Genomic DNA, 26,347 nt, shown 5'->3' with positions numbered 1-26,347 from the left:
TGATGTAGCGAGAGATTGGGAAAAAACTTTGCAAAATTTTTTCCTCTACCTCTTCCCAGCTAGTGAGGCTCTTATTTGGAAGTGATTTGAGTCACTCTTTAGTTTTACCCGCCAATGAGAAAGGAAACAAGCGCTTACAAACATTATCAACATCATCTGATTTAAAGCCCATTGCTCCCACCAATTCATAAAATGTATCCAAATGTGAATATGGATCCTCATGTTGCATTGCTATAAATTGATAGGCACGGATGAGAGTGAGAAAATCAGATTTATTTCCAAGGCCTTGGCGGTAGAAGATATTACAATACTAGAAAAATGTCTTGGCCCTTGGTACATGACATAATCTCCAAATGTCTCCCTATAAGATGATGCTTGTTCTTCTGCCATGTTGCTTTCTTGTTAAAAGATATTAGTGAAAAAAAAATATTTGTTTTTCTAAAAAAAAAAATTAAATTAAATACAAATAAAAATATCAATTCAAAATAAATATGAAAATAAATAGAAACAAATAAATTCAAAAATCTAAAAATAAATTAAGAACAATTAAAAGCAAATAATTCCAAAATAAAGATTAACACAATAAAAGCAAAACTGAAAATTAACATAAAATAAAAAATCAAATCAGGAATAAAATAAAATAAACAAAATAAAACAATTATGTAAATAAAGCAAAATAAAAACAATAACTAATATAAACACCATAAAGAAATATAAACAAAAAGTAAGAACTATTAACAAAAATAAAAACAGTTAGAATATTTACAATATTTATGAATTCATACTAAAAAATCAAATTGTTCCCCGACAACGGCGTCAAAAACTTGATGACTTTTTACGATAACTGCACCGCGTTGTCAGAAGTAATAATTGTCTCTAACGACGGATATTGATCCCACAAGGAACAATAAATTATCGAGTACAATAATCGCTAAATATGAAACAAAATAATTAAAAAGAGTGTTGAAGTGATTGTGTTGGTAATGATTAATCAGAAAACAAACAAATAATTAGTTGCTTCAAGTTGGAAAAATAGGGATTAGGTTTCATCTCTCTCACTCTCATGTATTTTAATTAGCATGTTAATATTAAGTTCTTTGATTGAAATTGATGCCCGTATAAAATTCATTTATATCGAGTCCTCGCATATAAAATCCTTAAGAATGTTCCCTAACTATCGATCCCTCGCATAATTATAAGAACAACTTAGAATGAAGCTCAGGCGTTAATAGCAATTAAAATTTCAAGTCTATTCCTAACACTCAAATATGTTAAGTATTATTGTTTAGGTCAGAACCCTAAAAATACTTTCCAGTCAAATTTAAGATTCTCAATGTCATGGAAATTTAGAAGTAAAAAAACAATATCAATAATCAATCAAGAACTAAATATTAATATATAAGATATCACCTCAATACATAAGAGTTCGAGCATATTACGCCCAATCCCTAAGGATAGAGTTAGCCACGCATACTTCTAGCACCTTTCATTCTCCCAATTGGGTTACAATTCACTCAATGGTGTTTTCCTCTCAATCCTGTACACTAGGGTTGAGCCTCTAGCCCCCTATTTAACCTAATTTTCTAGGGTTTGGTCGCTTCTTGTGTCGTGTTGATGGGCTGAGCGATAGAACATAAAAAGGCCCAATATTTCTTACGCATTCTCTTGCTTGAGCGAGAAAGACGTCGATTTTCGAAAACTATTCTGGAGCATTCTCGCTTGAGCGAGAATATCTTGCTTGAGCGAGAATATCTTGCTTGAGCGAGAATATCTTGCTTGAGCGAGAATATCTTGCTTGAGTGAGAATCTCTTGTTGTAAAATTTGCTTTTTCAACACTTTTCTCCATTATGAGACCTTCAAGCTTTCTTTTTTTAGCTCAAATAATTCCTATTTAATTCAAGTCTCCAATCTTTCCTAGAAATCTGCAATTGACACCAAATATGAGAATACAATGCTCTTATTTAAATAAAGATCATAAAAATTGTAAAAATGTATAAATTCATAAATTAGGAATTATTTCATATGTAAGTTAGTAATAAATTCTCATAAATGTCTATATTTTAATATGAAATATTATTAAAATTAGGCATTTATCACAAAACAAATACATTCGAGATTTGATGACTAATTGTAAACTTACTAAAACAAAGGTTGATATTATAACTTATCCAATTTGTACATATATTTTGTTGGAGCACCCTTTATGTCACCATCACAAGAACTTAGCTATCAAGAAAGTTTTGCTATCAACAAAAGTTTGTCAATTTCTACAAAATCCATTTGACTCTCATTTGTTAATTGTCAAGAGGATACTTAGATATCTTAAACACACTATGCAATAATGTTAAACCTACATGATAAATAACAAATTTTTCTCTCCAAACTTTTTGTGAAGCTGACTAAACAACTGTTTTGGATGATATGAGATCCACTCTTGGTACAACATTGTTTCTTTGTCCTAATCTTGTATCTTGGTGGTATAGAAATCAATACACTCTTGGTAGGTCAATTAATAGGACTGAATATCGTGGTCTAACTCAAATAACATATGAACTATAATGAATTTAAACTCTTTTCCCTGCAATTAGAGTTTCCTTTCACACTTCGAATGTGTATTGTGATAATCAAAGTGTTGTAGCTACTATTCATAATATTCCACTACATACTGGAACCGAACACATAAAAATAAATCTATTTTTCTTGTTCATAAAAAAATGTTACCCAAACAACTAATTTATGCAATATTATATCCTTAATTATAGACAAATATTTTAACCAAGCCACTCCCTCAATTTTATTTTATTTTACTATATAAACACAAAGTTGTCAATCACCTTGAATTATGTGATAATAATTATTATCTATTTTATATTAGTTTCTTTTCAGATATTAGTTTGTCATTTATGAAGTGTTACATGACATCCTGTATATTCTCATGATGCACTATTCTCAACGATAAAAAAAATGATGATTTTTTTTAATCACTTTTATTTTCTGTCATATATTATTTCAATAAATATAAAGGCAATGTGAATATTTCAATAAACAATTAACTATATGTATCGACCGATCCTCATTGCGTTGACTAACCACTGGTAATGTTGGTGTCACGTAAGCGGATCCACGAGCAGCGTAGGCCAGTACCTAGCGAAGCACGTGCGCCAAAGAGTCAAGAGTGGTTAGACATCAATCATCGGGATGTACCGACTTGCCACTAGGCAGTGTGGAGAGGTCGGACATCGAAAACCCAAATAGTAGAGATGGGCCACGAGAAGTGGATCCCAAATCACATCCCAGTTATCAGTAAGGGAGAAGCCTAGATCACAAGTGTCCATGTGGGTAGAGTGGATGACGCGTTTAGGCATAACACAAAGTGTAGAACCACTGGAAAGATATGACTCATGAGGGTCGCGATCCAGGGGTAAGCAGCATGCATGGCACGTGAACAACTAGGGCACTCCAGTTAAGGAACCCCACACGCTACGTTATCCTGAGAGTAAGGTAACAATAGTGTTGGGCCCGCCCATCAGAAAGGCCCATTTCAGGTAAACAAGAAACCCTAGTTTCAGTCTATAAATAGTAAGTTAACGAACTTGGCGAGGGAGGATTCTCTTGCGCCGTAAACACACACACAGTCGCAAGATTATACAGTTTTCAGTGTTTCCTAGCCCTAGTACTGACTTGAGCGTCGAAGTGCAAACGGTCGCTAGGGCGCCCATTGTCTTTGTGTTTCGGGTGTTCACACAGGAAAGGCACAGGTGAACGCAAGGACTCTGGACGTAAGAGTGACGTAGGCGCACGAAGGCGTTTCTAGTCAACCGGTAGGAACATTTGGCGCCCACCGTGGGGCATGATACAAAACACTGTCCCACCAGCAAGAACCAAGAAAACCTAAGAGATGAGAGGTACGAGGCAGGGACCTGCTGCACTAAACGGGGGTGAGGGTCTCACCCTGCATCAGGTTATGGAGATGATGCGAGCCCTTCAGGAAGAAATGGGCGCGTCAAAAGTGAATCAAGAACGCATCCAAGCTAATTTGGTAGCGTCGCAAGCTATGAACAAGGAACTGCACAGAGACCTGCAAACCCGCGCGACTGAGCGTAAGGGTGCAGATCAGGAGCCTGTGACTCCACCCAGAGAGTTCCCAACACCGTTCTCGCCAGAGATCGTGGATGCAGTAATACCAGCCATGCTCGTAGGGCCCAAGGTGACCTTCACCGGGGTGGAAGACCCGGAGGCCCACCTTACGGCTTTCCATACACAGATGATGCTGGTTGGGGGCTCCGATGCGGTGCGGTGCAAGCTGTTCATGAGCACTTTGGTAGGAACGACGATGGAATGGTTCGTCAGCCTTCCTGATGGCCATGTAACGTCGTTCCCGCAACTCACGAAGCTGTTCAAGGCACAATACATCGCAAATTGAGCCCCCCCGTCAGTGTCCTATGACCTCTTTGATGTAAAACAGTATCAAGGAGAGTCTTTGAAGGAGTTCCTCCACCGTTTTGGGGCGCAAGAGGTGAGGTTAAACCTCACAGAAGAAAAGATGATGGTGCACGCGTTTAGGAAGTGCATCGCTCCGAGACCCTTCAGCGAGGTGCTCATCCGGAACCACCCCAAGACCTTTGCCGAAATAAAGCGTCGTGTGGTGGCCCATATTACGGCAAAGGAAGAAGTTAGTGAGAAGCGCACATGCGTGGTCCCCACGCGGCCACGCGCGGCAGGTCGTCCTCAAACCCTAAGGGTCCACGAGGAAACGACAGAGATGAAGGCCCCCGTGAAGCAGCAGCCCTATCAAAGGCCTAATACGAGGGGGCGTGGGAGAGATAACGTGCCGCCAAGGCACGACTTCATAGTGGAGTTGAAAGACCTCATCGCTATCCCAAACATAGCGGAGAGGCTGAAGGAGCATCCCAAGACCGACAAGAGGCTCGGGCTCAACAAGAACGCCTGGTGTGAGTTCTACCAAGCATACAACCACCTCATACCCAATTGCTTAACGCTAGCACACCAGCTAGACGAGCTGGTGAAGAACGGCCTCCTAAGAGATTATCTACAAGAGAAACAGGGGACCGAGGACACGGTGGCAACAAGGGGTGGTCCGGGGCATGAAGTCCCCGTGCACGGTGAGGTCCACACCATCGCAGGAGGGTTCTCGGGTGGAGGTTGTACCGCCTCTCAGCGAAGGAGATACGTGCGGACTGTGATGTCGGTGGAAGCACCAAGAACCAACGACGCCTTCGACGTTGATCTGGTTTTCACCAAGGCCGACCTAGAGGATGTCGTACCCCATGACAATGATCTGGTGGTAATCTCAATGATAACCGCAGGAACGAAGGTGCACCGTGTGCTAGTAGATCAGGGAAGCTCGGCAAACGTAATGTTCTGGGCGAATTTCAAACTGCAACTATCCCCCGACATGCTAAGGTCCTATGACAGTTATCTCTACGGTTTCGCATGAGACCAGGTAGAGGTGCAGGGATACTTAGAGTTGAGGACCACCTTCATAGATGGCACCACGTCACGAACGGAGAGCATCAGGTACCTTGTCGTCAACGCCTACTCTGCTTATAACATATTGTTGGGTAGACCAACACTGAATAGGTTAGGGGCGGTGTCGTCGACAAGACACATGAAGATGAAGTTACCGAACCTGACAGGAAAGGTGATTACCATCAAATCAGATCAGAAGGAGGCCAAACGATGCTACGAGAATAGCCTCAAGGCAAGGCAAGGGGTATCTATGGTCACTAATGGACCACCGTACACAGAGGGAAGTCCCCTGCCCAAGATCAGCCACTCCAAACCCGACGAGGCCGTAGAAGAAATCGCCCACAAGACCAAATCTAATCCGTTTGGAAACTCCAGGGATAGAGAGATTGGAGAGAGAATCCCCAACCGAAGCAACATCCCCGGTCAGATGGCGTGAACCCCGGTTGAGAAGACTATAGAGTCCAGAACTGGGGTAACTAGTGATGATCGACCAGGTGATCGGTTCAACCCCCGAACAAAGACAGGGTCAGTTTCAAGGTCTTACACACAGGGGAAGCAGAGTAAGCTAAGGGCCCGAGGAGAAACACTAGGTACCAAGGAATGCAGCCCCGTTAGTTCCACACCCGGTCTCTCCCGTGTGGACAAATTCCCTCAGGAGAACAAAGATCTTTGAGACGAAGCACGTAGGCTTAAGGCGTTGAAGCAGGGCTCGGTTCCTTGCATATGGAATGCAGCTGACTTCAAGTCTTACTTCAGTTAAGCAAGAATATTGTACATGGTAATAGAGGACACTCTTTTTCCCTTACCAGGGTTTTTTAATAAGGTCCCCAGATAATTACGATTGAAATATTTTCTCGAGTTATGTAAAATTCAGTTAAAGAACTCGTTTTCCTTGCATTAGAGGTCTTGTGAACGGAGAGGTAGGTTCGTGAGAGAACACCTCCCCTCTCGAGTGAAAGCACCAAGGTTGAACAAAATAGTTCGGCAGATAAATCCTCATCGCCCTCGAGCGAAGCTGAGGTCAGTTAAGGACTTGTTTTCCTTGCGTTAGAGGTCTTGTGAGCGGAGAGGTAGGTTCGTGAGAGAACACCTCCCCTCTCGAGTGAAAGTGCCAATGTTGAACGAAATAGTTCGCTAGATAAATCCTCCTCGCCCTCGAGCGAAGCTGAGGTCAGTTAAGTATTTGTGTTTCCTTGCGTTAGAAGTCTCGTGAGCGGAGAGGCAAGTTCGTGAGAGAACACCTCCCTTCTCGAGTGAAAGCGCCAAGGTTAAACGTAATTGTAATCAGATAAATCCTCCTCGCCCTCGAGCGAAGCTGAGGTCAGTTAAGCATTTGTTTTTCTTGCGTTAGAAGCCTCGTGGGCGAAGAGGTAGGATCGTAGAGAACACCTCCCCTCTCGAGTGAAAGCGCTAAGGTTAAACGTAATATTTATCAGTTAAATCCTCCTCGTCCTCGAGCGAAGCTGAGGTCAGTTAATAGTAATCAGTTAAATCCTTCTCGCCCTCGAGCGAAGCTGAGGTCAGTTAATAGTTATAAGCTAAATCCTCCTCGCCCTTGAGCGAAGCTGAGGTCAGTTAAGAATTAATTTTCCTTGCGCTAGAAGCCTTGTGAGCAAAGAGGTAGGTTCGTGAGAGAGCACCTCCCCTCGTGAGTGAAAGTGCCAAGGTAAAATGAAGTAATTCGCCAGATAAATCCTCCGCGCCTTTGAGCGAAGTTGAGGTCAGTCGAGAGTTTGTTTCCCTTTCGAAAAGCGTTAAGGAGGAACGACCCAGTTCACAGTTAAAAGCCCCTACTCGAGATGAAGGGAACATGCAACAACACTAAAAGAAATGTCTTGGCGCCAGGCACCATGATGAAACAGTTACGAGAATCAAAAGTAGTTCGACATATAGAAATAAAGTATATATGAGTTCAGGAAAGTAAAGGTTGCAGACAGATAGCAGAGTTTATACATCAACCAAATACGAATCAAGGAGAAACCCCGGGAACGATCTTCCCGTCTTCAACCCGGTTTGATGTGGAGAAGACTGTAGTATCCATTCCAGGATACACATAGACAACTTAAGCAAGAGCATCCTTAAATCCCCAGTCGTATGCGTCAAGAACATCTCCCGTCAGGTCAGTTTCAGCCTCTTCAAACCTTTTGGCTTGTTGATGGAATTCGGCCTTCACCCGATCCAGCTGCGCCTCAAGACTGGTGGACCTTTGTTCAAGCCCCACAATCTTGGTCTTAGACTCCTCCTCGGCCTTTTCCAGCTTGAAGACCTGAACCCGCAAGGACAGAACTCTCGCCTCCAGCGTAGTAACCTCTTGGCGCTTGGCATGGAGTAACTTTGAGAAATGAACGAACTCCTCTCTCAGAGTAGCCTCGCGGGTAGCAAATGAGCGAGCCAGCGAAGAGCCCCCTGATTCAGCCTTGGACAGCAAAGCATGGAACTGAGCAAGAAGTGCCCCAAAGTTGAAGTCCAGTCTCTCTCTGGCAGCAGCTTCATCCAGATCCACAATCACCCCTTGCTGAAAGCCCTTGATAAAATGTTGAAGGGCAAGGGGCAGTTCAGGGATGGGAGGAGTAGAAGGGCCAACTCCAAGGTCAGGGGGCAGGGGAACACCAGTCGCGCGACTCCATGGCGAAACAGAGCGATCGGTAGAAGAAGAACGTGAAATCATCACCGGCATAGGTTTAGGCCTTTTGCAAGTTGGCCCCTTTAAAGAATCCTCGTCCGACTCGATCACCACTGCTTTGCCCTTACAAGGGAGTGGGGAGGGAGACGATTGGACGGCAGCGAGAGCAGCTTCAGGGCCGAAAGGTGCGGGCGAAGGCACGACGATGGCGGCAGCACGTGCACGTTGGCGAGAGGTTTCTATGTCTCTGGAAACCCCATGAAGACGGGCGAGAATGTCAGTTAGCCTCGCTCGTTTTTCCTCACTCAGAACCATGCCTGCATACAAAGTTCAAGAGATATGGAGATAAACCATGCAAATGTGCGGAAGGAAAATGCAAACGCAACGTTACAGTAACAGGAAACAACCATCCCAGAGTTTAGGGTTTCTTGAATCAAAAGGAAACCCAAAAACAGAAAGTGATCGATACAAAGATTAAGCAACATAGGCAGTTATCCAGAACCAGTAAACAGGTGTGAATCAGGGTTCATACCTGTGATCGTTAGCGAGAGAAGGAAGAAATACGTGAAGGGAGCGCGCGAATGCTTGAGGAAGAAGGCGAAACGGTCGAAGAGTTTCGAAGAATGATGTAACAAGCGATTTGACGCGCGTGTTTTCAAGGAGGTTTAAAAATAAACGGGAAGCGTAAGCGACGTTAAGCCTTAGCCGTTGATTAAGACACGTGTGCACAGATAAGACAGACCCAGAAAGACGTCACTTTGGACCGTATTTACGTCCTGTCGCACAGAGCCACGTAGGTCACCCATGGCAAGGACTTAGCCTCTTCGCTGAACGAAGTTACAGCTCGAGGCTGGGGGGCTTGTGTACCGACTGGTCCTCGGGCGTTGACTAACCACTGGTAATGTTGGTGTCACGTAAGCGGGTCCTACGAGCAGCGTGGGCCAGTACCTAGCAAAGCACGTGCGCCAAAGAGTCAAGAGCGGTTAGACATCAGTCATCGGGATGTACCGACTTGTCACTAGGCAGTGTGGAGAGGTCGGACATCGGAAACCCAAATAGTAGAGATGGGCCACGAGAAGTGGATCCCAAATCACGCCCCAGTTATCAGTAAGGGAGAAGCCTAGATCACGAGTGCCCATGCGGGTAGAGTGGATGACGCGTTTAGGCGTAACACAAAGTGTAGAGCCACTGGAAAGATATGACTCATGAGGGTCGCGATCCAGGGGTAAGCTGCATGCATGACACGTGAATAGTTAGGGCACTCCCAGAGGTGGGTGACTCTAGAGATCAGGTGCACGAGGAGGCATCCAGGTGGTCATTCCGTCAGAGGTTGCACTCCAGTTAAGGGACCCCATGCGCTAGGTTATCCTGAGAGTAAGGTAACAACAGTGTTGGGCCCGCCCACCAGAAAGGCCCATATCAGGTAAACAGGAAACCCTAGTTTCATTCTATAAATAATAAGTTAACGAACTTGGCGAGGGAGGATTCTCTTGCGCCGTAAACACACACAGTAGCAAGATTATACAGTTTTCGGTGTTTCCTAGTCCTAGTACTGACTTGAGTGTCGAAGTGCAAACGGCCGATAAGACGTCCATTGTCTTTGTGTTTTAGGTGTTCACACAGGAAAGGCACAGACGAACACAATGACTCTGAATGTAAGAGTGACGTAGGCGCACGAATTTCGAGTCAACCGACAGGAACACTATATAATTTATTAAGTTTTTAGTCCATGCATTTTTAATTTATTTGTTTCGGTCTTACATTTATATAATATATTTAATTTAGTCTCTATATTATTTAAAATTATAATTAAGTCTTTAAATTTTTAAATCAGAATGTTAATTTAATCCTTTATGTCATACTATAACGTCACTTGTTCCAATTCCGAAGTGACAAAAATTATGCTAATTTAAAAATATAAGCAATTTTTTTGAAAAATTAATAATACGTGATGAAATAAAATAAATTATATAAATAGAAGAAAATAAATTAAGGTTTTTACAGAATTCCATTGTGAGTTGAACTCGGATGCAGTTGGTAGTAATTCTACTTCCATTTCCCTTTCACACACAAAATACCGTTACAACGAAAACACATTCTCGCGAAAACACCGCTCCCAGACAAAACACGCGCACTGACACACTCTCCACCACTCCCCCTCCCAAATCGAACACACACACACACAGACACTGTCACTTTCTTTCATCTCTTCCCTTTTCTTCTCCCATTTCATTCCCATACCATCAATCATTTCCCTCTTCATCCCCACTCACACCCACCCGCATTCCCCATTCCCCAAACGCTGTCGTTTCCCAGAGCCTCTCATCCTTCAAATCCGATTCGAATCCAGCACTGGAGTCGCTCCACGTGCTGTTGAAGCCGCCCTCGCCCTCGCCCTCCGCCTCCCAGATCCGCTTCCGCTCCTCGTCCTCCGCCGAACTCCTCGACGCCGAGCTGGAGCTCGAAACAACGAAAATGATCAAGCGCTCCGGGCGGTCGCCGCCGCCGGAGTCGATAGTAGACAAGATCTACCACTTCCGGGGAGCGTTCCTCATGGTGGCGGTTCCGCTCCTCCTCGTCACGCTCGTGCTCTACGCCATGCCTTCCGCCTCCTCCAATGAGTCCATCGAAGACTACGCCCTCACGCACCGCAAGGTCGCCCCCGATCGGAAAACCGCCTTCGCCGTCATCTTCGACGCTGGAAGCTCCGGCAGCCGTGTCCACGTCTTCCGTTTCGACCAGAACTTGGATCTCGTTCCCGTCGGGAATGACCTCGAGCTTTTCGTTCAGGTGAGTGAAAATCGTGGATTTGCGTTTTACTTCAAAATTATTTACTCTAATTTAGTAAGAGTAAATCAATAATTTAATTCATAAGTATTGCACTACCTATCTCGTTAGTAGTTATTAATGAAAAAAATTAAGTGATGATATTTTGATATCTTCTTTGGCTTTACATTTATAATAAAATATTAATATTTATAATAATAAAAATTTAAAAAATAAAAAAATATCTTTAAATAAAAATATAGTCAAAATTAAAAATGTTAAAATAATTTTAAAATTAAAAAAATAAAAATATTAAAATATTATATTTAGTGAAGTGTAGTGGTGAAGTAAGAGGTGTAAAAATACCATTTTCCTATTTGTAATGAATAGCCACCCATTTTGTCTTACATTAATGTATTTATAAATAGGCTAAGTTACAGTTATTTTTTAATACTTCAAGGACTGCATAAAATAATTTTTTATGCTTGAAGGTTTACTTATATAATTTATTTATTTTAGAGACTACATAGGAGAGATAATAATACTTTTTGTGGATGAAATTGATGATTTATTATAATCTCTTCCTTAAATTTTGCATGCTCGGTTAATAAAGAAGGGAAATGTGACATAAACTGGTTGTAAAGATAAAAGTTAAAATAAATGGAACTTGTTATATAAGCTAAAATTCACTTATCCATTTTAAATTATTTGAGATCCCACATTAACTAGAGATTAGAGTCTTTCATAATATATAATTGGGTGCAAACCTCATCTCATTGAGCCAGGTTTAAAGTCCACTTCTTAACATGATATCAGAGCAATTTCGAGCCTATCCTAGAGAGTATTTGTTGGGTTTATCAGTCCACCCGCTATCGGACCGTTATCGGATCACCCATAACATATATCTCCACGCACGAGGAGTCTTTCATAGCATATAAGTGAGTGCAAACCTCACCTCATTTAAAGTCCACTCCTTAACATAAATGTAAAAACTTTTTACATTTGGGGTAGATTTCGAGTGGTAGAAGAGATAACAAAGAAATGGGTTTTTTCTTCCTGCAACTCCATATATTCTTCTCTCACTCCATAAATTTTCATATTTCCAAAAATACCTCTATATAATATTTCGGATTACGTAATCCAGAAGTCTTTTTTTAAATTCGTAATTAGCTTCTGGATTACATAATTTGGAAACCTTTTTTCTGATGCATGATTAGTTTTTGGATTATGTAATCTGAAAGTCTTTTTTAACTTTTAGATAACTTTTAGATTACATAATCCGAAAGTCTTTTTTCAAATGCGTGTCCAGATCACATAATCCGGAAGCTAATCTTTGGAGGTGGCACAACAAGGATAAAAAGGTATTTTTATGTTGTGTATGGAGTGACAGAAGAACCTATGGAGGTGCAGGAAGAAACAGTCAAATAAATGAAGTGAAAATGAGATAGAAAAAAAGAGTAATCACTCTAGTTTTTAACTCATGTTTTTTAGAAATTTTCTCAAGGGTTTTGTTAGCATTAGGTTGAGTTCAAGAGAAGGAATTAAACTTTTTACAAATCTCATTTTTTTTGCAAATGAATAAATATCAATCTTTGAATCAATCAATTCTTGATAAAATCTCATATTAAATCAATTAGAAAGCATATAATAGAAAATCAATGAAATTAAGAGTTGTATGAGACAAGAAAGAAAAACACGAGAATTGGTTCACCCTTTGAAGAGATCTATATCCTATTGCTTAATCACTTGATTAAGCCAATGTACTAAATTTGGGTTTAGGGTTTAGAGTTTTCAAGATTTATGAGAATTTATCAAGAAAACAATAAAATATACAACAACAAAAGATCTTGAATCCTACAACATCTACGACACCACTTGTGAAACTCTATTACAACCAAACTCTCTTGACCACCCTAATTAAGAACAATACAGCTCAAAATATGGAAAAGATTATGCAACAAGATCACCTGAAAAAATTTCAACTCAAACCAAGAAAAAAAAAAAGAATGGTGATCTTCAAAGTAAGGTGATTCATCTATGATCTCCAAGAAAGTGTTTTCCAAAATGCAAAAATCTTACTCATTATTTTTCAAAGTTTCAGGTGTTCGTATTTATTGATTAGATTTTGAGTTATTTCATATTTAAGAAGAGTAGGAACTATAACTTTGTAGATCAGGTAGTTTTAGCCAACTAAAACTCATTTTAGTAAGCTAAAACAGAGACAAATGAAGTTGCACGACTTGTTTTCCGGCTAAAATAAGATTTTAGTCAAAATCACTTAATGATTTTAGTTGATTAAATGTTTGGTTTAATAGACTAAAACATAGTCAACTTCTCATTAAATTGCTAAAGTGATTTGAGTTGATTAATTTGAGAAATTAGTTGACTAAGATGTTCTAAATTGCAAAAATAGCAAGTTTAATAACATTTTAGTTGACTAAAACTCTTTTTAATAAACTAAAACAAAACTAAGCATTATAATAAGGGCTCTTAACACTTCTATAAACCAATTCATCAATTTTAACCGATATCAAAGATGTAAACTTAATTACAACTCTAAAACCACAAAAATTACAACTCTAACAATTTCAACTCCAAGATCAACGCTTCATCACTTCAATCATGAAATCGTTGAGAGCATCAAATCAAATCACTTAAAGTTTTGCTTGGATCTTTAATCTCAACAACTCTCACAATAGAAAAACATATTTTAGTCCAAACATACAAATATTGATTTGATTTAGGTTTGTTTAGACAAATTTCTCCATAAATACTTTTAGTCCAAGTTTTGCTTGGATCTTTAATCTCAACAACTTTCACAATAGAAAAACATATTTTAGTCCAAACATACAAATATTGATTTGATTTAGGTTTATTTAGACAAATTTCTCCATAAATACTTTTAGTCCAAGTTTTGCTTGGATCTTTAATCTCAACAACTTTCACAATAGAAAAACATATTTTAGTCCAAACATACAAATATTGATTTGATTTAGGTTTGTTTAGACAAATTTCTCATGAAATCGTTGAGAGCATCAAATCAAATCACTTAAAGTTTTGCTTGGATCTTTAATCTCAACAACTTTCACAATAGAAAAACATATTTTAGTCCAAACATACAAATATTGATTTGATTTAGGTTTGTTTAGACAAATTTCTACATAAATACTTTTAGGAGAGAAAATAAAGAAGCAAAAATTAATTAAGTTTCTTTGTGAAGTAAAATTAGTTCATGCATAAGTTAATTTGTACAAAATCTTTCATAAACTTTCGCTAAATCCTTATTTTTAATTTGGTATAAGCTAATTTTAACTTATGGAAAAATTTATTTAATTATTTTCTTATTTTTCTCTCATAATAAACAATTTCAAATAGACCCATAAAATAAATTATGGATAAAATATGATTTTGGTTTCTCTGAAAACTTAAAAGTTCAGTTTTAGTTTCTCTAAAATATGATTTTGCTTTCTCTACTCTTGAAACGCCCCACTTTTAACTCTAAAAGCATTATCTTAATTCACTTTGTATTCTTTTATAAATTGCTATCTAAACAACCACTTGGAGGACTAAAAATGATACGTTTAAAAGTTAGAAGAACTAAAAATGAATAAAATTTTAAAGGGACTAATACTGAAGAATTTTAGAGGGACTAAAATCATATTTTACTATAAGCTAGCTACTTATATTTTATCTCTTAAGTGTTAGGCAACTTATATTACACTTCACTACCTTTCCTATAGGGATCCTTATTGGGTTGGGTTGGATAACTTAACAACGTAATCCATCCTAAAGAGATTGTGTTGAGTTTTTTTACAACCCAGCCCAACCCAAATTGATTCAATCTCCTATGAGTAAAGTGATAAGTTATGTATGTTAAGCCCGAAACCTGGCCTAACACGACCAATTTAGTCTTATTATAAAACATGCTTATTGTTTTGTTATTTATTATTTTCAATATGTTTTAGTTTTGATATTTAGTTTGTAATTATAACCTTTTGTTTAGTTTTACTTATAACAATTGTTTTTTTTGACAAATATAATATGAATGTATCTACTACAACATTTCCTTGAATTTTTAAAAATTGATGTCAAGATTTTAAATTCCAAAAGAAATATATTCTTAAATTTCAACCAAAAGAGGCCCAATGTAGTTGCAAACACTCCGAAAAACCTTGGTGTTGTGATAAAAACACGATCACGAACCTTTTTTAAAACCTTGGTGTGGTGGTAACCTTTTTATGATGTTGCAGATCAAACCTGGTTTGAGTGCTTATGCACAGAATCCTGAACAGGCAGCTGAATCTTTGATTACTCTATTGGATAAAGCTGAGAGTGTAATTCCCCGGGAGTTTCGGCCAAAGACGCCTGTCAGAGTTGGGGTGTGTGTTGTTATATTTTATTTTTATTCAGATTCGTTTGGGGTATCTGAAACTTTTTATATGCTAATGCAGGCAACTGCAGGGTTGAGGGCTTTGGAAGGGGATGCCTCTGACAGGATTTTGCAAGCGGTAAACGTTGCTTGCTGCATCTTGTCTCATGTTTGATATTATTAGGATGTAGTAGCATACTCAATCTTTTAAACTTATGTTGCTTCCACTATTTGTGAATATAAGGTTCGGGATTTGCTTAAGCAAAGAAGCACTCTAAAATCTGAGTCTGATTCGGTAGCAGTGCTGGATGGAACACAAGAAGGTGCTTTTCAATGGGTATGCTATATAAACTTAGTCAATGTTTCTAACTGCTGAACAAATTTGGACTAGAGGAGAATATGCAAATTACATGCTTTAGTGACATCGTATTGATAGTTACAATACATTTGCTCTAAAGAGCACTTTAATCTCTGAAAATATGTAGTAACCAGTCACTATAAAAACCATTTATAGTCACTGACAGATATATTAAAAAGAGAAATCTGTAGTCTATACGATGAAAGGTGGGGGAAATTCCTAAATTAGCATAAATGCTTAAGTCATTGACAATGTAACTCTAAGGTTTGTAAAAATTTAAATTTCAATCTAGTTGGATAATGCTCCGTTGTTGTAATGTGACATTGCCCTTTAATTTATGGAGAGTTGGATTTAATCACTGATTTGGCCATTAGTGATGTGGCAGTTAGACATACAATCAGTACTTATGGAGAATTTGTGTATAAGCTAAATTTAGTTTATAGAAAAATGTATTTCATCTTTTCCCTCCTGGAAAAACTTATGGAGAATCCTGTCCAAACATATCCATAGTTAATATTGTCCCTTATTTAGTATACTTGATTTAGGGGTTATTATAGTGTACAAATGAGTTTGGGTGTGAACTGTATAAGCAGTGGGACGAATGTGCTCTGACTATTATATCAGTAATGGAGTGATGATACGAAGGTATGATTGAGACAAGTTAACTAGAAATGCTAAATTTATTTTTATTGGTTTGTTATATATATACTATTAATTGAGTCCAGAGATGTACCTGCACTTTACACAAGAGACATATGACTCTGTTGGATTGTTAACAGTCGAAAGCATTGATACTTTTCTTAGTGGTAAACATCACTATGAAACTTGATATCTCAGCTAGGATGACATCTCAAGTATCAACAATCAACTACTACAACATGAAAAAAATATTATTAAAAAAGAAAAAAGAAAGAAAGAAAGGAAATATAAGCAAATATGGGGAACTAGGCCAAAACTCACATATAAAAAACCTAAGAAAAACGATACTTAGATAATCTATACCCATTAATAAAGAATTTTAAGAATAAACTAGATGGAAACCTATTATACAAATGAAATTGTTCTCTATGAATAAACCATAAGTTAGCAAGTTTGTCAGCACATGCATTGCCTTCACGAAAAATGTGAGAAATCTTAAACCTGATTTCCCACAGTAATCACAACAAGTTTAATCAAATTAACCAAAGGACTACCATCACTTTTAAGAAAAGAAAGGAGATCATCCACATTAGAGAAATGAGAATTAAGAAAAATTTGCTGAACCAACTCCAAATATACAAAGCATTAGGATATTCAAAAAATAAGTGTTGAATAGATTCTTCCTGCTTTTCACAAAGAATACACATAGAACATATATGCAAACCTCTATGCTGAATGTGTTGATCCGTAGGAAGCCACCCATGATAAACTTTCTAAAGTACTAGAGTTTTGGAAGGAGGAATATATTGAGACCAAATGATCTTACCCCAACCACAAGGAACTCCTGGATCCAAGAAAAACTTTCTACCATATTTTAGAGTGAAATGACTAGAGTCTTCCAGAATCCAATTGGGAGTATCATGTTCCTGCCTAATCATGATATGTTCAAAAAAATGATTTACTTATTGCAAAGTCAAGGGAATAATCCAATCACTACCATTCCAGACTTGCAAAACTGTAGTCACCAAGGTTCTAGAACCATCAGATATCCCTGCAATGTTTGATAAACAAGTAGAAGAACGTCATTTATCATTCTAGAAATTAATATCAGTACATGTACCTACAATCCAAGAGGTTTGTTCAAGAATAATGTCATAAAACTATTTAATCCCAATGATCTATAAGTCAATCTGAGTTGGTAGTTAGATTTAAGAACTTTGACTTTCAGGAGAAGAGACCAAGGCTTATTACTATAAGCAAAGTTCCAAGTAAGCTTGAGAAGGTAAGCATTATTTTCGTACAGTAGGTTATTAATCTTCAATCCTCCATTCTCAAAAAGAGAACAGATCTTAGCCCAATTAACCATAGATATGCCTTTCTTCATAATATCACTAGTCCAAATAAAATTTCTGCTTCACTGCTCCATTTGCTTAAGAAGAGAAGCAGGTCATTTATACTCATTAAAACTATAAGCAAGAGATTTCCCTTTCCAAGATGCAAGCTTCAGTTTGACTTTATCAACCGAAGGTTGAAGAAATCTGAGCTTGGGAGAATCAAGAAAAATAGGCACCCTTAAATAGTGAAAAAGTAAAAGACCATGACTGCAAGAAAGATGTCTTTGAATTTTTATAATGCATCTTGCAGAATTATCCATGGTGATGAAACTACTTTTAGAATTGTTAACATATTGGCTAGAAAAATTAACATTTTTGAAGAAAAATACTTAAATTTTGAAGAGACTTATTATCCGTCGCTACAAAAAAACAAATATATCATCAACATATAAAATGTGATAAGGAGTGATGTAACCTGTAGGACTAGCCATATGCAAAATCCTCTTATCATTCACAAGCTTATATATACTCCGCAAGACAAAAAAGCAAGGGAGATAAATGATCACCTTGTCTCACACCTTTACTACAAGGAAAACAACCAACAGAACTTCCATTTATCCTAATAGAACTTCCATTTATTCTAATAGAAAACATAGCTGATAGAAGAATTGTATTAATCCAACTGACAAATGTTTCAAAACCAACAATTAGAAATTCCTATTCAGAATGTTAAATGTTTTATGAATATCAACTTTATAAGCCACATTACCTCCTCTAACCTTTTTAGAAAACATGTAATAGCCCCATAAGCAATACCAATACAATCATGAATCTGTTTGCCCTACACAAACCCATTTTGATTAGGAGAAATGATTCTTGAAGTCACCATAGCAAGCCATCTACCAGTATTTTAAAAATGATCTTAAATTTGAAGTTGACAACAATAGGTTTGAAATCTTTAATGGAATCAACACCTTGAATCTTGGGAATGAGGGAGACCACATTACTATTCATCTCATGGAAGAATCCAATTTTGTTTAAAAATTTGCTAAACAACTTTGCAAACATCTTTCGTAATAATCTCCTAGTAAGAATGACAGAAAACACCACAAAAACCATTAGGACCAGGAATACTATTACCATTAAGATTTAAAACAACAGTTTTGATTTCCAAATAATCAGGATATTTAATCAACATAATATTCTCCTTAGAGGAAACCATGGCAGAAATATAAGTACCAATAAAATCTTCGGTATTACCAGTAGTGTGAGCATTAGGATTAGAATCAGCACAAAAGTTTCTATAAAAATCCAAAATATAATCATCCCTAGGTCCATTACTGTCCCTTGTTGACCGCCTAGGCCTTGCGCACGAAGGGTTACGTTAAGTATACAAAAAAGTGTTAACACGTATCTGGGGCCCAATCACATGGCCCATCAACTTGGCCCAAAAGCCGAGCTGACCTGTGTGATGCAGATGCTGAGCTTCGACCAGCAAGCACTGAGCTCTAAGCGCTCTGGTCCAGTACAACAATCATAGCTCCATATACCTCTGCAATGCTAAAACACAAGGTTGTCAAACTCGCGAGTCTACGTAGACTCATGCGAGCTCCGTAGACTCGACTCGTATACTCGTAGGAGTTTAATTTCATATTAAAAAATTTTGGTATAAATCCATCAAACTAATACTTAAATGTGTATAAATCCATCTACAACCCATTGCCTTCTTATCTTTTGCTATCTCTTCAATCTACCAAGTCTCATTCCTTTCTAATGCATTCATTTCTTCATTCATGGCTCGAATATAGTTCTCATCTTTTAAGGCTTCTTGTACTGATGTAGGGATTCTGATAGAATCAATAGCTGAAAGAAAACTCTGGTGCTGCATGGAAAATTTTTCTGTAGACACAAATTGGGATATAGGATATTTGACACAAGATCTTCTTTCTTTTCTCAAGGCATTAGGTAAATCATCTAGGTTAGGTTCAAAAACAAGATTTAAGGTGTCCTCAAGAGTCTCATGGGTATGAGTTCTTACCTCTGGTTCGGACAATTGAAGTTGTTGTTCGACCAGGACAAGTTCTTGTTGCCTTTGTTGATATTGTTTCCCAAAATATTTGTCCTTAGTATTCTGGTAATGATGCTGGTGCAGGGTCTGTATCATTTTCCCTAAGAATGAAATCCTCCAGTACGTTCCAAAACCTTCTCCTTTCCAAGAAGTTTGAAGCACCTTTCCTTAGTATGACTGCTCTTCTTACAATAGCTGCACCAGCGATCATCACGATTAGCCTTTCTGGGAGGCTTTTCAAATGAAGGGAATAGACCTCTTATAGGGCCCTTGCTAGTAGCCAGAGTTGAACTATTAACAGAGTTGCCAACAACTAGAGCTGAACTATCAACGGAGTTGCCCCCATCCAACATTACTTACCTCCGAGTTTCTTCCCCTAGTACAATGTGAAAAACTATGAGAGAGAAGGGAGGTTTTCCTTACCCAAAATCTGAATCCGAATTAGATTAAATTCAGAGTTCAATCTAGAAATAAATGTAAATATTCGTACCCTTTCAAGGAATTGTGCTAGTGTGATAGAGTCATTTGTGCACTTCATTTTCACATTTTGATATTGATCTAACTCAATCCATTAACCATTCAACATACCATAGTAGTTTGTTACTGAAAGGCTCCCTTGGTTGATGTTGAAGATCTTGTTTTCTATCTCGTAACATGCTGCAGTATCCTTCTTCATAGAGCACGTCTGACAAAGATTTTCCCAAATCTCCTTAGTAGTGGAGAAGAACATACAATTTCGGCTAATCTTTGGTGTCATAGAATTCCATAACCAGGTCATGATAAGAGAGTCTCCATCGTCCCAATCTTCATATTTAGAATCGTTATTGGCCGAAGGGTTTCCGACATAGGTGATTCAATTTCTTCCTTCCCTTGAGGGTAGCACGAACCAACTGGGCCCATTATAGGTAGTTGCTTCCATCAAGACGATAGTTGCTTTGTAACACCTGCAGATCATTAGAGCTAAGAGGGGTTGTATTTTTAGCCGATATCGGTAAGAGTTGACAGCAATAAGACAAAACAGATTGGGCTTTGCAGATTGGAAAAAAACTAGTGGTGGTCCTGGTTGGAAAAAAAATCGCCGGAATTTTTTTTTCGGCAGCGACAGTCAACGACGGTGGTTGGCGGCCAATGGTGGTAGTGGCAGTCAACGACACAGAGTGGTGGTCAACGGCGAAAAAAAAAGTTGCAGCAATGAAGACTACCTAGAAAAATAAAAATAATTGCAACAATAAAGGCTGCTAAAAAAAAAGATTGCAGAAGCAAAGTCTCCCAGGTCAGGAGCTTTGATACCAAGTTGAAATAAATAGATGAAATGTATTTCTGAGATGTGTTTACAAATGTGATTACAGACTCAATTTATAGACTGTTTACACTAATTAAGAAAAGAAATAATAGGTAATGAAAGTAAAAAATAATAGGTAATTAAAATTATACAAATCAAATCACTAAAAGATATCAAATATGTCCTAATAAATAGATAATGAAATCTGCACTTAATTACGGAATAATTATCTCCTAATTATGCAACACATAGTATGCTCATCGAAAGCTAAAGAGGTACCAATTCCTCTAGTAATAGAAAATATAGCCCTCGGTTTCCAATATTCTAGAAGCAAATTGTAAATTTGAACCTAGGCCTGGGTTTTAGTGTTTTTCATAGTAGATGAGACAAAATCTTTTGTCCAGACAAACGACCTCAACAAGCCAAGAGATAACTGTCATGAACCAACCCCTAGAACCCTCCTCATGTCCTCTAAAGATGAAAACTCGAACTCATAGAAACCCTTACCAAAGGATATAACTTTCCATGGTCCGAGAACTTTCCACACAAGCTGCAAGTTTTTGGTCAATTCAAGGTGTGCGAGGGTATGATCACCCTTAGTTAAAAAGTTCTCCCATGTAGGTGATTCTTGCAGTCTTTAAGACCCGACAAGTAATTTTCCTCCTGAACCCGAACAACAACTATGTCTCCCTTGAAACAAGGTGTAGACAATTGGGACAATCAAATGTCAGGTATTGCCCAAGGTCTGGCCAAAGGTTTTCCTTTGCGCTTGTGAAGCATATGACTTTTTAATTGAAACCACTTCTTGCTCTTTCAAACAACCCCAAGGTATCAAGAAACCTGCAAAGGCCTCTGCCATTCTTGAACTTCCAAGACTCCCACACTTGGAAACGTCCAACGCCAAGAGCCACCAAGGAGAATTGCACCTTTACAGTGCACCAAAAGGTGCTTCCTGCCCCGCTCCACACGTCGACATTGCACACCTTGGGCCCTCCACGTAGACAAATGCAACAAGACTGCACCCGCACTCACCCTCCTAGATTTGGCCACGAGACCCCTTGCATTCTAACGATGAGCCTCTTTGGAGAGCCCTGCCCCGTTAGCGTGCAAGAAACCTGCAAACCTGCACCAACAACTCCCCCCAACGCACTATCGCAGCACTTGCCCTCCATGAAGACCCACTTCACGTACCAATGCAAGATCAAGAACCTCCATGTAGACAATGTAGCAGTACAACGTATAATTTCTTCAATCTTCAAACCGCACACACCACTGCATCTCTTGGAAGTAGCCACGTGATGCACAATGCTTGCACCCACGCACAAAACCAATCCGCTTGCCCAACGAAGGCAACAACGTTCAACAGCTAAGAAGCCCTAGCTATCGCACCTCTGATGGTGCTGCTAGGGGTTCTCCTGGTCTTTCTGCTTGTGGTGGTATTTTTCGTGGTTTCTCTGCTTTCCTTGATATTTAGAATGCTTTGATTGCTATTTTTATGGAGTTATATATGCCACTAAAGAAGCTAAAAAGATGGGTCTCTCTGGTTAATGTGATTCTGCCTTAGTTTGTGATGCATTTATTGCCAGGACTAATGTTCCTTGAATTCTTCGTAATAAGTGGCTTCTTTTCTTTTATGCATGCACTTTATATTATAATCAAATGCTTTATAAGATAACATTTCTGGATCTTACTTTGCTTTTGTACCAAAGCTTAAAACATAGTATCCGATTCCCTAGCCTTTTCTCCTACATATTCTTTTAAGCACTAAAAGTTAATTTTCCTCCTAATCATGGTGCTATCTATTTCCATTCATTTTCCTGTAAATGCTAATTCTAATTTCTAAGCTCTAAATGAATCAATATCATAAACTAGCTTCTTTGCCATGCATGTTCACAAAGATGGGCAAATCCTTGCTTATTTTAAACTACATTGGGAGGCCAATGAAGTGGCCTTGCAATTGAAACTATACACCATACATGTTATTCTTGTATAATGACCCAACATATGCATAATCACATCACATCATCTATCTGTATCGTAAAGATTTGACAAAGTTCAACATTGGCTGTCAACTGCTTAATACAATTTTTTATTAATAGTTTTTTTCTTTATTTGAAGAGTTATGGGAGCAATGATTGGATATAGCAGACATGTTGGAAATACAATATAGATTACTTGATGAATGCTAATTTTGGGATCCTGGAAAGCTTGAGTTCTAACCTGTTATTTCAAGTTCTTGGTATTTGATATCTGCTTAGATTCCATTTCATAGCAACTTAAATTATACACTGCTAGAAAACATTTGCATGGTTCAAAAGTGACTAAATTTTTTAAGATCAAGTGTAAGCAGAATGGAAATTAAGTTAAGATGTTGTGTACACTCCTCTACAGTATTTTATTAGTCATGCATTTTGTTTTATTTAGGTGACTATCAACTATCTACTGGGAAATTTAGGAAGAGATTATTCAGAGACAGTTGGGGTAGTTGATCTTGGAGGTGGATCTGTTCAGATGGCATATGCCATCTCAGAAACAAATGCTGCCGAGGCTCCAAATGTATCAGTTGGAGAGGACCCATATGTCAAGGAGATGTTCCTTAGGGGAAGGAAATATTACCTCTATGTTCACAGGTTTTCCTCCTTGCTCATGACATGCCATTTTGAGATGTTATATTTTACGGGATCTGGCAGTGCCCACCTCTGTAGTCTTTACCATGATTTTCAGATAGATAGATATTCCGTAATACAATTCCATCTTCATGGTCAATAGGTTTTAGCATTTTGCTTTCAGTTACTTGGGCTATGGTTTGCTAGCAGCTCGTGCGAAGATTTTAAAGTTTTCAGATGATTTTGGAAACCCTTGCATCTTAGATGGCTTTAACGGTGAATATTATCTCGGTTTTCTGTATGTTTGGTTCTATTTTTATGCCAATAATAAGTTCTATTTATAACATCCTCAGGATCTTACAATTATGGAGGAAAGTCGTTTAAGGCTTCATCCTATCCTTCTGGTGCAAGCTTGAATGAATGCAAAAACATAGCTCTTAATGCTTTCAAGGTTAACCAGTCAAAATGTGCACATATGAAGTGCACTTTTGCTGGGATATGGAATGGTGGTGGGGGTGATGGACAGAAAAATCTTTTTGTTGCCTCATTTTTCTTTGACCGAGCAGCTGAGGTATATATTCATTACTTTTTTCACCCTTGGACCAAATACTGATATTAATCCCTTCATTTAATGCAACTTTGCCATGCTAATAATTTTATTTATTCATAGGCTGGTTTTGCCGACCCAAAGTCACCCGTTGTGAAGGTTCGTCCGGTGGATTTCGAGGCTGCATCTAAGCAAGCTTGTCGAACAAAGATTGAAGATGTCAAATCCTTTTATCCACGTGTTGAGGAAGGGAACCGTCCATATTTATGCATGGATCTCTTATACCAGTATGCATTGCTTGTTGATGGATTCGGTAGGTTTTGTAAAGGTGTTGGAACAATTATTCATGATAATTATGGTTTCTGCGAAATCTTTTTCGTTTTCTTTTGGTCAATCTTTCTGCAAAATCTTGAGAATATTGTTATCTTCCTGCACTGACTGGATTCTTGTTTTGGCAGGCCTAGATCCATGGCAACAGATCACGTTAGTGAAGAAAGTTAAATACCACGATGCTCTTGTTGAAGCTGCATGGCCCTTAGGCAGCGCCATAGAAGCTGTATCATCTACATACTGACACGAGTATAATAATTATTTACTCACCCGAAATCTCGCGAGATGAGTTGTCACAAGTTTTTTGAGGTGAAGCTGCCTCAGTTCATGATGATCAGAAATGGCTTTATCAGCTACATTTCAAGAATAAGTAGAAGATAGCTTCATTATTTTTCAGTTGTAACTAGACAGATTCAATTCATTTTTGTTCATCTATTTTTTTAGTCTTCTGGAGATGTTTTAGAGATGAAAAAAAGGTGATGGTGGTAGCATTCATTTTTTATTCATTCCGCCGCTGTTTCTTATTTCTTGACCAGACTTCACATGCTCTTGGAAAAGCGTATTTATTGGGTCTTATTTAGGTTGCTATAAAAGTTTAACTTAAAAAGTGGAGACACTTCAAGAAATAAAAGAGTAAACTAGAGAGAATATAAGAGCCCTAATGCTTCTTTTGTTTTAAAAAAGAGTGAATTCGAAAAATGATGGAAATAAGGGAAAAGGAAGATTGTTTGGATAAAAAAAAAGTGAAAAGTGAAAGAAGATAAAAGAAAGTTTGTGAGTGATTTAATGAATATGATAGATAAAAGAAATATTTTAATTGATGAAATAGTAAAATTATTATTTTAATGATGATAAGTTATTTATATCTACTACGTTTAGTTAACACATTATTAAAAAGAACTATAATTTATCCAATAGTGGCATCTAACAGTGTAAATACATCTAATTAGTTAATTTTTGCAAGATCACACAATTAACTAGTTGAATTTTTTAACACACAAGAAACACTTAAAATCTTATTACAAAAATATAAAGAGATAAAAAAGAGAATCACACATAAATTTTTATACTTGTTCACTCTTTCTCAAAGGCTACATCCAATTTTCCAGCCACACCAGTTGAGAGAACATTATAGCAAAGAATCTTTACGAACAAGATTCACAATACAATCACTCTTGAACCCTACAATAATGATCTATATCACAAGCAAGACCCTATTCCTTTAAAGAAATAAAAAACCCTATATGTTCTTGCCGGTTGACTCGATTGCCCTCGTACGTCTCACGATACTCTCGCACCCGATTCTCTGTGTCTTCGTTCGTGCCTTTCTCTCGATGTAACACCTGAAATCACAAAGACAAAGGGCGCCCTAGAGGTCGTTTGCACTCCGACGCTCAAGTCAGTGTAGGGCTAGGAAACACCAAAGTAAGCTATAAAAAGCTCTTGTGTAATCTGTGTGTGTGAAGCTGCACAAATGAATAGCGTACCTTGTTAGGTCTATTACTACCCTTTATATAGTTTAGGGTTTCCACTGTTTCCGCTACCCGAATTAGGTTTTCTGAGGGTGTGCCCTACAGTCGCTATTACCTACTTTTAGGGCAACCTAGCGCGTATGGCTCCTTAACTAGAGTGTGACCTCTGACAGGATGACCACCTGGATGCCACCTCGTGCACCTGATCTCTGGGGTCACCCATCCTGGGAGCGCCCTAGCTGCTCATGTGCCATGCGTGCAGCTTCACCCCTGGAACGTGGCCTTTACAGGTCGTATCTCTTCCAGTGATTCTTTACTTGTGTTACGCCTGAACGCGTCATCCACACCACACGCATGGACTCTCGTGACCTAGGCTTCTCCCTAACTGATAACTGGTGTGTGGTCTGGGATCCACCTATCGTGGCTCAGCTCTGTTGTTCGAGTCACCGATGTCCGACCTCT

General features: G+C 38.4%; 2 protein-coding genes across 2 annotated transcripts; both read left to right on the top strand.

Annotated features, from left to right (window-relative positions):
- Nucleotides 1-3,899: 3,899 nt before the first annotated feature.
- On the top strand, nt 3,900-5,927 carry LOC137838319 (uncharacterized). The gene is made up of 3 exons (XM_068647567.1): nt 3,900-4,367; nt 4,467-5,375; nt 5,466-5,927. Exons 1-3 carry the CDS (start codon nt 3,900-3,902, stop codon nt 5,925-5,927), a joined length of 1,839 nt encoding a protein of 612 aa, XP_068503668.1.
- A 4,200-nt stretch (nt 5,928-10,127) lies between these two features.
- On the top strand, nt 10,128-24,919 carry LOC137837326 (apyrase 2-like). The gene is made up of 9 exons (XM_068646305.1): nt 10,128-10,904; nt 15,131-15,259; nt 15,332-15,388; nt 15,494-15,586; nt 23,355-23,560; nt 23,721-23,812; nt 23,890-24,107; nt 24,207-24,396; nt 24,542-24,919. The coding sequence occupies exons 1-9, from the start codon at nt 10,143-10,145 to the stop codon at nt 24,655-24,657; spliced, it is 1,863 nt and encodes a 620-aa protein (XP_068502406.1). The 5' UTR covers nt 10,128-10,142; the 3' UTR covers nt 24,658-24,919.
- Nucleotides 24,920-26,347: the final 1,428 nt, after the last annotated feature.

This window comes from Phaseolus vulgaris, chromosome 4, assembly GCF_000499845.2.
Source record: "Phaseolus vulgaris cultivar G19833 chromosome 4, P. vulgaris v2.0, whole genome shotgun sequence".
In the NCBI taxonomy this organism is placed as follows: domain Eukaryota; kingdom Viridiplantae; phylum Streptophyta; class Magnoliopsida; order Fabales; family Fabaceae; genus Phaseolus; species Phaseolus vulgaris.
Note: the sequence above shows the minus strand (reverse complement) of the source record. Positions and strands in the feature narration are given on the sequence as shown.